Source organism: Lepidochelys kempii, chromosome 2, assembly GCF_965140285.1.
Source record: "Lepidochelys kempii isolate rLepKem1 chromosome 2, rLepKem1.hap1, whole genome shotgun sequence".
Classification (NCBI taxonomy): domain Eukaryota; kingdom Metazoa; phylum Chordata; order Testudines; family Cheloniidae; genus Lepidochelys; species Lepidochelys kempii.
This window is the reverse complement of record NC_136381.1, coordinates 60371557-60386414: the sequence shown is the minus strand read 5'-3', so window position 1 is coordinate 60386414 and position 14858 is coordinate 60371557. Positions and strand designations below refer to the sequence as shown.

General features: G+C 41.3%; 1 protein-coding gene across 8 annotated transcripts in view; it reads left to right on the top strand.

Moving 5' to 3' along the window:
- Positions 1 to 14858, top strand: part of C2H8orf34 (chromosome 2 C8orf34 homolog) — a 366689-nt gene that overhangs the window by 78297 nt on the left and 273534 nt on the right. For all 8 annotated transcript variants that reach the window (XR_012157171.2, XM_073330917.2, XM_073330918.2 and 5 more), the window contains exon 7: positions 7169 to 7335. Coding sequence is in view for 7 of the 8 variants with exons in the window: in XM_073330917.2 (XP_073187018.1) it covers positions 7169 to 7335 (167 nt within the window). In the remaining variant the exon portion in view is untranslated. The remainder of the gene's footprint in view (positions 1 to 7168; positions 7336 to 14858) is intronic.

Genomic DNA, 14858 nt, shown 5'->3' with positions numbered 1-14858 from the left:
TTGGTTGTTCTAAACAGCAATATCCGTTGGTCAAAGTTAACTCATGTATAGTTCAAGTCAAAGATATTATATAACTAACTTTTAATTAAACATACATATAATACATCAATAAGTACTGGGAGCAGCATGCTCTGAATTTATAGGGCTAATTAGAATTCATGAAATATTAAACTATTAATCAGTGTTTTGTTGACTGCACCATCTAAATTACAGTAAATTACTCTGTTATTTAATTAAAACTGTTTGTAGCCTAGTCATTTGGTCACATTTTACTTGTAACTAAAAGAGGAAGCATTTCGTAATTCATAATCTCTGTTTCTATATAAATCTGGTAAAAGATGATTTATAAACATTATGAAGTAATTTTAAGACAAATGTAAAGACAACATTTTTGATAGTTTATTGGCCATTCATTACCAGTACCTACATATGCTAAGCTTGTAAACTAACGCTGTAACAGCAAGAAGAGGAAAGTAAAAATTGCTGTTGTTCCAATATTTCTCCCTCACACAGTTCTCCCCTAAGAATAGTGAAATATTCTGAGTATCCAGAGGTTTAACCCTTGCAGATTTAGGCCCATGTTGTCAAAGATGCAGGCTCTTTTTGTCAGCTCCTCCAATCACTGGGAGGATGGCTGTCATTGGTGCCATGTACCACTAAGTGCCTCCCCAGCCTAGCTCTTCTGACACATCAGATTGTGGTCACAGAGTGTAGAGGGCAAGTTGTTATTGCTTAGAACAGTTTAGGCAACTTTCAGACCTAATTTATGGCATTCTCTAGGGCGGTGTTTCCCAAACTTGGGACGCCGCTTGTTCAGGGAAAGCCCCTGGCGGGCTGGGCTGGTTTGTTTACCTGCTGCGTCTGTAGGTTCAGCCGATCGCGGCTCCCACTGGCCGCAGTTCACTGCTGCACGTCAATGGGGGCTGCGGGAAGTGGTGGCTGGTATGTCCCTCAGCTCGCGTCGCTTCCCGCAGCCCCCATTGGCCTGCAGCAGCGATCCGCGGCCAGTGGGAGCCGCGATCAGCCGAACCTGTGGACGCGGCAGGTAAACAAACTGGCCCGGCCCACCAGGGGCTTTCCCTGAACAAGTGGCATCCCAAATTTGGGAAACACTGCTCTAGGGGAATGAACAAATGTCTAGAATGGCTGGTTCCTAGGTCTTGCCTTTCTGTTGCTACCACACTCCCTTTTTTGGTACTAGCCCTTTCAGCATAAAATAGACTGTAGAAGATGCCAGTGGACATGTGGCTTGTGGGATGCTATGGGTACTATAGTCTGTGATGCCTCTAATCTCACTTTTAACAAGCTTTCCCTAATTTTGCTCCTCTCAGTATTGTACAGTGGAAGGAAAATATATTATTTCTTTGTTAATAATATGGAGTCTGGTTTTCAGAGGTGATAATCACCTATAACCTCTACTGAAGGCAATGGGAGCCGGCAAGGACTCTGCACATTTGAAAATCAGGTCTACTTATTTAAAAGGAAGCGGGAGTGATTTTTAGAAATTGATGGCATAGAGGGAGGGAAATTACTAAAAAAATTGGGAAAGGTACGTTAGTCAGATTCAGGTAGATTAGTAGTCACTGGTTTGTAAATTTAGCCTTTGATAGAGGCTCTTTGTTGCTGGTGTACAATCGGGAAAGTTAGTAACGTGATAAGGGACAATATGAAAGTACTAGTAGCAGTTTTGTTGGTAGCTGGCTGAGCTTCAAGAATTCACTTTGTGGACATAGGATTCACTTTCATGGTTTCCAGCATGTCAAAAAATTTCCCTGGGATAGTTCTGAGAAGAGGATAGAGATCTGGGGATTTCCACACAGTGGTAATATGTGCACGCAGGAGGATTTTAGGGGGTTTTAATGAGAATCTCAGTTCTCAAGAGTTAAAAGCTAGGGACTCAACTAAGTAGCTAGAACCCATGGAGGCTCCACCTATATGCAAACAACCACCTCTTTCTCAGAACCTGCTCTATCTTACCATTACTTATGTGCCTCGGGGGGGGGATGGAGTGGTCTACATCTGTCTACTCTACACCTATATTCAGGAAGAAACAGCAAGCCCATTTGCCCCTTCTGGGATAAATGGTGGTCTGAGGCATCTCCTACATTCTCTCCATAAAGTGGTGGGGTGGGCCTCAGATTTCTCTTCTATGGTGTATCTCATGGGATCTGAGTAGTTTGGGGTTTCCCCAATTTCCAAGGGTCCTCTTTTAGGCACAGCCGCCAACTATCTTGCATCTCCAGGTGCCTGCCTGAATCCTAGGTTATGGGTACAAGTGCTTGATCAGTAATAAGGATCATGAACTGCACAGAAATATTAACATCCGTTACTGGAAGAGGAAATACTAAAAAACATAGTCTCCTGACTTTCAGTTCAGTGGACCCTTCTGTGGGTTAAAGGGAAATTGTGACTTTCACGCAAGATGCATGATTCTTGGTGGGGTCTGCTTATGCAAACTTCAACCTGTTCCCTGCATGTCCCCAATTCCTTGAGAAATCAGCTCCATTCTTCCTTTCCTCCCCTTCTCCCGCATAAATGAATTTGGTCCCTTTTGTACTGTTGTGATAACTGGACCATAAAAATTTACCCTAATTGTGACCTCAGCTGTGAAAAGTGAGTCAAAGTTCATAAAGTATCACAATAACCCGGAACAACAAATGTTGATGGGAAAAACTTCAAAGGGGAGACAGACTGAATTATTACAAACTAAAAGGCCTACAGATATAATTCAAGGACTGTGTTATGATCGTGCTTGGTAAACAAGAACATTTTGAGATACCAAAAAGCTATCAACCAAAATTGGTGTGTTGGAAATTAGGCTTAATTAGTGGACAAAGTAATGAAGGGATAGGCGGTTCTGCCCACCACACCCTTTGTGGAACCTTAAAGAAAGACTTTGGCTACTGGAGGGAGCTTCACCATCATGGCTGCCATCCCTATTGTCTCCTGGGATCCCAGAATCTTCTTTATCCTGATCCTGAAAGATGTCCTTACTAGTCTAGGCCAGAAAGAGGGAGCCAGATGACATGGCCAGCTCAGTCTGAACCACAAACACCAAGTGAGATGTGAGACCTTGTTTCCTTCCCCGCCCCCAAATGTGACCTTTTCCTTCTTTTCCTTATTTATCTTTCCTACCCTCTCTTCTTTTTCCTCTGTCTGATAAGAGTCTGGGTTAGGTAGCCAAGACTGCATATTTTGAAACTCTGAAAGAGGGAGCTAAAGCAATGCCCTAAACAGCCTGATGTTGGAACATATATTCCATTTATATTGCCAGGTCTCAGAGTGGCTGATAAGACCACGTGCTGTGCCTGTGCTTTTCCAGCAGCGAGGCTGCAAGTGCAAGTCATCACCAGTGACAGAAGCTGCATTTTCTCTCTGTCATTCTCTTCTCTCTCCATTTGTGTGTGTTTGTCTTATTTTGCGTTCTGGGAAATGGGATTGGACTGTAACAGCAACAGTAACCATGAGAGCTCCAGTCCATCTCAATTAACTTCTTTTCCTCAAAAAGGACAGTTATTATCATCTTTAATACCATCTAAGAGACTATCAAACAAAGGGGTTTTTTTCCTACTAAAAGCTCTCTCCAGCTAAAGAGAAAGAGAACCAGCAATGCTGTTAAAATAAAAGCCTTACTTAATACTTTACATTTCAAATGACTTAACTTGTTTTCCCTCCTTTTCCTAAGTCTTGAATAAAAGTTTTACAAGATGTTTAATTGTGTCTTTGCCATAGTACTAAGCAGGCTATGGTCTCTTTATATCAAAAGAGAACCATGAACCCTGGTTATACTGTTTAACGTTGGACAGAGAATGGGCTATGTTAACACCTTTGGGCCATATATTCCATCTAAATTAATACAACACTGCCCCCCCCCAATTAATCCCCACAGTTATAGGCTATTCCTAATTTTGGTTTAGAAGTAACGGGATAGTCCAGTCCTTAAAAAGGTTGCTAGGAGTTTGTGATAAAGCTTTGTATGGGCATTATGAGAGGATATTCTAGATCTGTAGTGGATTATCTGCATATAAATCAATACTACCTAAATCCTTACCACATGTTTGCATGTGCATAATTAAAATATGTTTATATAGTATTTTAATATGAATATTTACTTTCAGTTACATGTAAAAAATCGCATAGAAATACCACCCAATTTTGGATATCTTTTTTATGAACTGGGTCCATAGTTCTTTTTTAGGTCGAAAATGTGCTTTTTTGTTTCTCATACCTCAAGTGAGTAAAAATATTATGGTGAAGATTATGAACCATAAAAATATTTTTGTTTCTTAAGACACATCAATCTTACTGGCAAGATACTGTATATTCTATTCTCTTCTAAGCAAATCCAGCTGAGCTAAAAATTAAAACTGGAAAACATTGAAAAACATGTATTTCTTTTAAGCTTGTTAAAAGAAAGCATATATTTTTACTTACAAAACTAGTAAGATAGGGTTTTTTGCCTTTTTATTGGGGAAGAGGATTTATATTGCAAAACTCTGAAAACACTGAGACATTAAAATGATGTGGTTATGATGATTTAATCATACACTGGGGGGTTCTAAGCTTTCACTAGTGTTGCCAATTGGGACACTGCCATAACAGCAATAAGACATCTGTAACTGGCTTTACTGCTGGTATGATTCTCTCCCACCCCCCCCAGTTTTATATGTAAATGATTTGTGACCTGTTCCAGTGCCCTTTGAAGTCAGTGGGAGTCTTTCTATGGCCATTGGATGAGACCCTTAGGTAAGAACTAAAGGGTAGGCAATTGTACAAAGTTTAATTTTTTTTTACACTGTGTGTCGGATTGCACTGGAGACTACTAGCCATCAGGGAATCCATGACAAAACAGCAGGGGTATAAATAACTAGGCTGTGGAGGAATGGTAATAGCATGGGATAAGACTGACAAACCTCGGACAATATTTGTGGAGCAGTGAGTAAGAACAAAACATTAGCTTACAGGAGACTCCAAGTGGGGAAAATATGTTAGGTAAATAACCAAGGTCCATAAAATGTGCCAAAATACAAATAGGTTTGATATTTAAAGGATGGTTTTTGTGAGTGTGTGGTCAATTAATTGGGGATACAAATCCCACCGCTCAGATGTCACAAATATGTGCTTTATTGGTGTGGTTTGGTACTTAAGTGCCTACATAGTAGGATATACCTCATTATTTATGCATGAAATTTTGAACCCCACAAACAAAGAGCCCAGTGCAGAAAATCTCCAAAAATTAAAATTCATATGCCTGAGCCTGTGAAGGTACATAAGTTTAGTTTCGATAAAAATTGTTTGATTCATGCATGATTTCCCTGACTTGAGATATAGTTACTGTGTCACCGAGATTATGCAATATTAAATATATATTGTCAAAAGGAGAAGACTTGTTTAGTGTTCAGTCACTTACACCCGCTAATGTTGTTATTAATTATTTGTATTACAGTAGTGCTTAGAGGCCCCAACCAAGTTTGGGAGGCCCTGTTATGCTAGGTACTTTACCTACTCCTAGTAAGAGATAGTCCTTCTCCTCTTTGAGTTAACAGTTTCAATAGACAAGACAGAAAATGGTGGGAGGGGAAGCCGATGTACATCTACAGTGCAATAAAAAAACCATGATACAGTGTATCAGAGCCTGAATCAGCTGTCTTGGGCTGTGGGGCTAAAAATTACAAAGTAGACATTTGAGCTCAGAAACTCTCACCACTCATGGGGTTTGAGAGCTCAGGCTTCTGCCCAAGCCTGAATGTCTACATTGCTATTTTTAGCCCCACAGGCCAAGCCCTGTAAGCCAGAGCCAGCTGACCTGGACCAGCTGCAGCTGTGATGTGGGTCTTTTATTGCTATGTAGGCATATTCATAGAGGTGAAGCACCTAATTCCAATTGATTTTCAGTGAGGCCTAGGCTCCTGTGAAAAAGAAGCTTTTGAAACAGGACTGAGGGTTCTAAATCTTAAAAAAATTTTACCCAAAATGACTCATCTATGGTTATACAGCTAGGAATAGTCCCCTGTTACATACAAAAATGGGAAATGACTGCCTATGAAGAAGTACTGCGGAAAGGGATCTAGGGATCATAGTGGATCACAAGCTAAATATAAGTCAACAGTGTAATACTGTTGCCAAAAAAAGAAGACATAATTCTGGGATGTATTAGCACGAGTGTTGTAAGCAAGACACGAGAAGTAATTCTTCCACTCTACTCTGTGTTGATTAGGCCTCTACTGGAGTATTGTGTTCAGTTCTGGGCACCGCATTTTAGGAAAGATGTGGATAAATTGGAGAAAGTCCAGAGAAGAGCAACAAAAATGATTAAAGGTCTAAATGACTTATGAGGAAAAATTGGAAAAAAAATTGGGTTTGTTTAATCTGGAGAAGAGAAGCCGGAGAGGGGACAGAACAGTTTTCAAGAACATAAAAATTATTCTCCCTAATCTTTGAGGCTAGGACAAGAAGCAACAGGCTTAAACTGTAGTAAGGGCAGTATAGGTTAGACATTAGGAAATACTTCCTAACTATCAGGGTGGTTAAGCACTGGAATAAGTTGCCTAGGGAAGTTGTGAAATCTCCATCATTGAAGATTTTTAAGGGCAGGTTAGACAAACACCTGTCAGGGATGGTCTAGATAATACTTAGTCCTGCCATGAGGGCAGGGGACTGGACTAGAAGACCCCTTCCAGTCCTATGAGTCTATGATTCCCACTCCAGTGGCCTAGCCACAGGACCATGCTGCCCCTCCCCAACTGACATTAACCTATAGTTTTAATATTAAGATCATGATGCAGGTTAAATCTGTGTTGTTTAAGAGCTGGGCCTTGCACCATGATCTGAATATTGATAGACTAGTCAGACCAATGTTGGAATGAATTTCAGTTTTTCACTTGCAGTGCCTTACCAAGATCTCCTTGGTGTTTAAATTTGTGGTCCATTAGCTTGAACTCCACAGCTGATTACATGTGAGGGGAGAGGCAATCTCTCCGGTATTTAAAGAACAAGGCCAAATTTCTGCATGGATGTTTATAATAGCAAAAAAAAAAAACACCCCTGAAAATAATTAGTCTATTAATTAAATGGTTTCATTTGCTCATGTGAATGAAATGGCTGCTGTAAAGGTACTTTTTTGTAGAGAGAGTAATGGTAAAAGGAGGTTATGCTTTTCCCTGCCCAGTTTAAAGATGGAGCCGAAGACCAAAGGATTAAAACAGCAGCAACAACAACATAAGAAGCTACTGGCTGCCATGCTTTCCCAGGACTCTTTTGATTCTGTTCAAAGCACAGCTCCCTCAGTGACAGAAGAAGATATCGACAATGAGGATGATGCAATGGAACTGCTAGGTAATTGAAAACGTTAATTCACGCAAGTATTTTTTCCATACTGTTTCCAATATTATATAAAGTATAACAAAATAGAGCCAAATTCTGGTTTCTGGAATACAGATGTAAATCTGCAGTAGATGCACAGAAGTTAATGGAGTTATTGAAGACTTACATCAATAACTTAAAAATATATATAGGAGAGAAATACTAACTCTAAGTCTAACTAAGGGTGCACTCTAGCTGCATCAGTCCATTGTAAAATACCAAAGGTCTCAAGTGTTTAAGCTAAGGTAATTTATTTTATTTTCTCTTCCTAAAAAAATATATGAAAGCGGTACTCGATACAGTGGACAAGTCTGCTTTACATGCTTTCTCTGGTTAATTTTTACCCAGTCAGATCCCAGTCCTGTCCTCAGTGGGAATTTTGCCTGAGTAATGACGTAGTCTGACTAGCAGCAAATAGAAGGAAAGGTGTAAATTTGACTTACTGCACTGGTTTTAATTATACTTTTCCAGTAGACTGGATTGTGTTTTAAATGATATTCAAGGAGTCTGTGCCCTTAGCAGGGGCACTGGAACTTTTTATGTGCCTTAAGGGTGAGCAATGGGGAGAGGGGGCAGAGATGAGAGAGCAGGGGGCATGGCCATGGTTCAGGAACCAGTGGGCCCCCTCCACACACACTTCTAGGGAGTTTCTAGTACTCCTGGTCCTTAGTACATCCCCTCTCCCTTTCTGGAGTTATTTACTGTCAATCAAGTGAAAGAAGGGAATAGTACAAGACAGTTAGTTACTCTCTTCCTTCCATTTTTTAAAAATGCTCTAGCTTGAAATGGTCAAAAGGAACCATTGTCTTCAATATTTCTATAATCTTCATTTTACATGTTAGACCTTTTATGAGGGATCAGAGTACATGAATAATGTTACCTTTTCAGGATAGCTTGACCTTATATTTTAAAAGCACTATAATGAATGATTTATTTAGGGAAAAATCTGAGCTACAGAAAAAGCACAATCTGAAAATAAAAGGTCAAGCAGCACTTTATTCTATAGACTGGCTCCATGATTACATGATTGCCGTATAAATTATGTTGCGGTTACTTCATTTTTACATTGTGCACAGTGCATGGTAATTTAATGTATAATTCCCAGGTACTGTAATTTCTAGTTTTGATATCACTGTACCATTTTAATTTACAAGGGAGGCAGTATTAATGGGCTTGATTACCCCAGCTCAAGGAAAACAACACAGGAATGGGCTAGGCACACTGCGGTGTTTCCACCAAATCATTCTACTGTGGATTTGGATTTGCTGCCCCAGGGAATGGGTAGGTGGTTCCAACACTTGGGTTGTGAAGGATCTTCTGAAGTATGGTAAGTATGGAACCTGAATAGATACATCATATAATGAAGTAAACACTCTGAGAAACAGAAAATCCTTAAAATGAAGAACTAGATAAAGCTTTTAGCATCAGGTTGTACATTTTTGTAACTTTCCTATGGAAGATATTTATTCTCCATTTCATATATGCTCAAACTACAGAAGCACTTTTAATTCAGGATTCTGTATTTTGGTTTAGGCCTTTTTTTAGTTACATTGGTATTTGATTGAAATGCTGTATTGTTAATTATATATACACTGAAACTTCATTCATCTTGGAAGCACAAAATAAAACACAGATCATCTGCCAAGTGGTGGGAGAAGACTTTTCTTTGGCATTCATACAGTGTTAAGAAATATCTTTTAAAGGTATACCTCTCTGTAATAGCCCTGCTACCTCAACAAACCTAATTCACCTTTCATGGGGCCTGATAATCTTGTTAGTTGGCTTGGGAGATGCATAAATCAATCATCTTGCAGGATCAAACTGTTAGAGGGAGAGTTTTGAAACAATAGTTCCATATTCCTTATACCAGCTTACTGTTTTAATTCTCATTTTGTGTTGACAGTACAAGTTTTAGATTAAATATAAATGTAGGGATTACATTGCTGCAGAAGTGCTCAAACTTTGGGATTGTGACAAAATGTCACACTGTAAAAAGCATCTTATTTTCTTTTGAAGCTAACAGCATAGAGCTTAACATTCTATCAGCAAACATAAGTATTTTTCATTGCTTTATTTTCCAAATCAGTGACTATACAATAACAGGAGTGAATTTTTATATTATATAGTGTACTAAGCCATTAACTGCTTTAATTCTTTTTACACATATAGCATTGAACTTTTCCAAGCATGGCTTCCTGCCATCACTCACTTCCAAAACATAGCTTCATATAACTGACATATTCTCTTTACTATTAATTCTTTTTTGCTTATTCAAGCTTTTCACAAAAAATATAAAACCTTATGCCCCTCAGTTTGCATCTTGGAAGAACAACTTCTTCTACTTGTAATAAATTACTTAAAATAGTATCCTGTTTATAATGTAGCTTTTCAGCTGGACAGTGGTTTTAACCTTTTTTATATAGTCAGGAGAATTGGTGTCAGAAGTTGGTTTGTGGAATTAGCCATTAGAAACATAAAAATTACTGATAAATTAACATTTAATAATCTCATTAATTATATGAAAATTGTCAATGAAGTGCTACTGAGAATAAAAGAAAGTCCCATTTTTAATAGAAAACCATTATTAGAAAAGAAACAGCCATTGGGCGGGGCTCAGGCTGACAGCCCTGGGCTGCAGGGCTCAGGCTGTCAGCTTAAATATTGTAAACGTATCAATAAAACATTGTGTTCAATACATACATACATACATACATACATACATAGGTATTATGGCTAGGGAAACTAAAGTTCAGTGTTTTGTTTTTGATTGTGGAAAAACACAGATTTTTTTTTAATTAGAGAATTTTGCTTTGTTTTGTTTTTATCACTGAAAATTAGGATCCCTGGGGATCATGCAATTAATGGTTGTGTCATAATGCAAATACACAATATTTAGTTCTGGCATTTCCTACCTTTTGAGTGCTTGACTTGGTGTCCTCAATAATGTTTTTAACAGTTTTTTGTATATAATTAGATTAAATCTATCTATTATAGCTGCGTATCAAGAAAAGCCAATAATTCGACACAGGATTGATCAGAAATGAACATTTTAAAGTAATATTTATATCAGTTTTAAAACATCTCCTTCTACAGGGGCTGACGCAAAGCCCACTAAAGTCAATGGGAGTCTTTCCACTGACTTAAATGGGCTTTGGATCAGACTCAGAGTAGAATCCCTCCCCTCCAGCCATTGTATCATTGACTTAGTTAGTCATATATAACACATTTTTTGTTCTTTAAAGTTGAAGCCTAGGTTATTTCCACTTACTACGCTCTGTTTTGTAATTGTCCCCTTGCCCATTTATAATTTTTGTTCTTCTTCAGTCATCATAAAAATATCCATATTAGGCAAATAACCTTATGCAGGAAACCAGTTAACCTTCTCTGCAGGGGAGTGGCTACATTAGAGAAGAAGTAGTCCATTTCATTGTTCATGAATCAGAGGTTATCCTGAACTTGATCATTTAAGATTTAACAGCAAAAACAAAAACTGCTTTTAAAAATGATCTTGTCAGTGATAAGTGCAATTTAGAAGGAGTCACTAAACTCCGTTTACTTCCTAATAATTGATAAATTCCAGATGCCTTTTCAAAGAGATTCCACATTAAGCCATTAACCCATGTGGTGAGAGAAAACAAACCTTAAGAGAATGGTGGCAACCCCCCTCCGCCCCCCAGAACTAGGTTTATCATGGATTCTGAAATATTCTTGTGTCTGCCATGAAAGAAGCAGATATTGGGGCCTCCACAACCTGTGGATCTCTGGGTATCATTCAGAGGGACATGGCCATCTGCCTGGAGACCCTGTGCTTCTATGCTGACTCTGGTGGCCCCCAGAGCTTCTTGGCAGTCCATTCAGCTGTGGTGCCAGGAACTACACCCCTGGGGGTTGTGCCTGAAGGGAAGGACATTCAGTGTGGGGAGGGGCTGTTCTAAAGGTAACAAAATCTAGTTTTCCATTTTGTTCCCCAGGTATCTGAAGCCATTGGAATGGTTAAGAGATGACATAGGCTACCGTATTTTTAGCATGGTGATGATGACATCCAGCCGTGTTTTTCTATCTATCTGATCCATACAACTCTCCCAAAGTTTTGTAGAGATTTGGGCTGGGATCCTGGTTGGGTGGATGAGGATCTATGCAGATGATATTAATAGGTTGTGGGGAAACAAACAAAAGATATGGTAAGGATTGTATCTGCCTGTCATGGGGCATCCACCCCTTTAAGAGGTGTCAGGGCCCTGTCTGCCCATGATTGCCCTTTTAAGGCGGCTAACTGCCCCACGTTGATGTTTGTGATTAATTAGTAAACCAGCACCTGGACCTAGTAAGCTGCCCAACATCAGTTAGGGAAGGCACTCTCAAGGAGACAGGAAGCTGCTGAGAAGAGGACGTCACCGGGAGAGCTCACCAGAGCAGGGAGGTGTGCTCTTAGAGCAGGGTATGGTCCAGGAGAGAGGGAACTCTCCTCCATAGAGCCCACCAGAGCAGTGAGCTTTGGAGGCATTCTTACAGATAGGAGGCTCCCAAAAGGAGCGCTGCAGAAGTCAGACTTTGTCTGAGCAGAGGAGTCTCCCAAACAGTGGCAGGAAGCCCAGCCTGCCTGGAACTATGTGCTGTCCCAGGGAAAAGCAGCAGCTGACAAATATCCATGGACCCCTGTCTCTGGAGAAGGACTCTATCCAGGGAGCAGGAAGAGACCTGGCTCGAAGGGCAGACATCTGGGTCAGGAGAACTTTGCTGGTAAAATGGCCTGGACACAGGTGAACAGAGGACTCAGATGGGAACAAATAATCTAAAACTGACTCTGTCTCCTTGTTAAGGGACTGTGGTAAAGGTTTTACTTATACTTTGTGTTGGCCTTGTCTGTTAATAAACAAGACTCCCCAGTGGAGGTGCTGTTTTGTACCTCACACCTGCTCAGACTTGTTTATATCCCAGGTGAAGGGAAATCAAGGCACACTGATTGCTACACCTGATTGCAAGGGGGCACTTGGGAATGACTTTCACTATGACACTGCCCCTTTAAAACCACAATTTATTAAAACATTTAAACACATGCTAAACTTTCTGCATGTGAGTAATCCCATCCCTTTTCAGCAAAACACTTAGGCACGTACAGTGTTGAATAGAGATGGGGTTACTCACATGCTGAAAGCTAAACTCATGAGTAAATCTTTGCTGAATGAGAGCCTAAATGAGCATGTATGCTTGTCATTTGTTACTGGAGCTTGCAATCTGGGAGCATTGTTGGAAGATGGTTTAGCAGCAGTCTTGAGGAAGTCCACAGATGGCAACAGTTTTTTGAGCTTGTAATGGGGTGCCTGCAGGGAGGCTGCGCAGGAGGCAGCCAATCAGAGCAGGGCTGAGGGGAGCAACCAATCACGGCCAGGCAGGCCCCAGAAGAAGGGATGCAGGACAGAGAAGCTGCAGTCACTACCTGGAGCTCAAGGAGGGAGGAGGACTGGCTGCCTTGCAGGCTGAAGATAGCTAGCACCCTGGACAGAGCAGTGCTGCAGGCAGACACCTGGGGAGCTAAAGGCAGCTCCTGGGGGGTTGCAGGGATCTGCAGGCTGATGCCCTGAGGCAAGGACAAAGAGGGTGCTGGGGCTATGGGGAAGTGGCTCAGGAAAATCTACTGAGGAGTCGGAGAGGACACCACAAGCAATGGCCTTCTACAGGATCCCTAGGTTAGGACCTGGAGTTGTGGGTTGGCCTATGTCTCCCCCCACCCCACTCACCACTGGAGAAGTGGCTAGACAATAGACTGCAGTCACACTGATATAAGTGGCTGGACAGGGATTGCAGAGATGTCCCCCAGAAGCGGGAAGCACAGAGTGTGGCATGGCTGGAGAGCTGTGTCACTGAAGAGGACACCACGGTCCTTGGAGTGACATGGGTCCAGAAGCAGAAAAAGTGATGGGCGGAGCACCAGCAGAGCAGGATGCACTGGCTAACAGAGCTAATTCCCATATCGGGCATAAGGTGGCGTCAGAGTGGTGAGTTGCACCCTGTCACAGAACCTGAACCTTGTTATCGTGGTCTGTGGCACAATCACCACAAAATTAGACAACCGCAATGAGCTCTACATGAGGTTACACCTTAAATCAACTTGGAAATGGAAGCTGGTGCAGAAGGTAGTACTGTAGCTCTTAGTTTAATGATGTGCCTCCCTAGAGGAACATGATTCTAGTGCTCCGGTTTCCAAGTAGAGGAGTTGGTGGTGGTGGTGTGGAAGCTTTGCTTTTGTTTTTGATTTTTAGTGGAGTCTAAAAGGCCTTACGAGTCCCTCATAAGCAGGTCACAGGACAATCTCTCACCCCATAGCATACCACTGCAACTGTGGTCAGCAAGTATGTGAGCTGGAATCTTCTCCATTTGAGATGGAGCAGGATGTCCTTTGTTAAGGGATCCATATGCTTGGAATTTTCTCCATACCTGTTGCCCCTGTGATCAGCAAGTTTGCAGATGACACTAAACTGGGAGGAGTGGTAGATACGCTGGAGGGTAGGGACAGGATACAGAGGGACCTAGACAAATTAGAGGATTGGGCCAAAAGAAATCTGATGAGGTTCAACGAGGACAAATGCAGAGTCCTGCACTTAGGACGGAAGAATCCCATGCACCGCTAAAGACTAGGGACCGAACAGCTAGGCAGCAGTTCTTCAGAAAAGGACCTAGGGGTGACAGTGGACGAGAAGCTGGATATGAGTCAACAGTGTGCCATTGTTGCCCAGAAGGCAAATGGCATTTTGGGCTGTAAAAGTAGGGGCATTGCCAGCAGATCGAGGGATGTGATCGTTCCCCTCTATTCGACATTGGTGAGGCCTCATCTGGAGTAGTGTGTCCAGTTTTGGGCCCCACACTACAAGAAGGATGTGGAAAAATTGGAAATAGTCCAGCGGAGCTCAACACAAATGATTAGGGGACTGGAACACATGAGTTATGAGGAGAGGCTGACGGAACTGGGATTGTTTAGTCTGCAGAAAAGAAGAATGAGGTGGGATTTGATAGCTGCTTTCAACTACCTGAAAGGGGGTTCCAAAGAGGATGGCTCTAGACTGTTCTCAGTGGTAGCAGATGACAGAACAAGGAGTAATGGTCTCAAGTTGCAGTGGGGGAGGTTTAGGTTGGATATTAGGAAAAACTTTTTCACTAGCAGGGTGGTGAAGCCCTGGAACACGTTACCTAGGGAGGTGGTGGAATCTCCTTCCTTTGAGGTTTTTAAGGTCAGGCTTGACAAAGCCCTGGCTGGGATGATTTAGTTGGGGATTGGTCCCGCTTTGAGCAGGGGGTTGAACTAGATGACCTCCTGAGGTACCTTCCAACCCTGGTATTCTATGGTTCCTTGATTCTATGATCCGAAATAGCCCAGTTAGCATTCAGTGCACACTGTAAAGGTTTGCTTCACCTAATCTTTTGGACAAGGATTGGCACTGTAACAACTAGTACTTGTTTCTGTAATTGCGTTATTAGTGTTACACTTGACTGGATTGCTA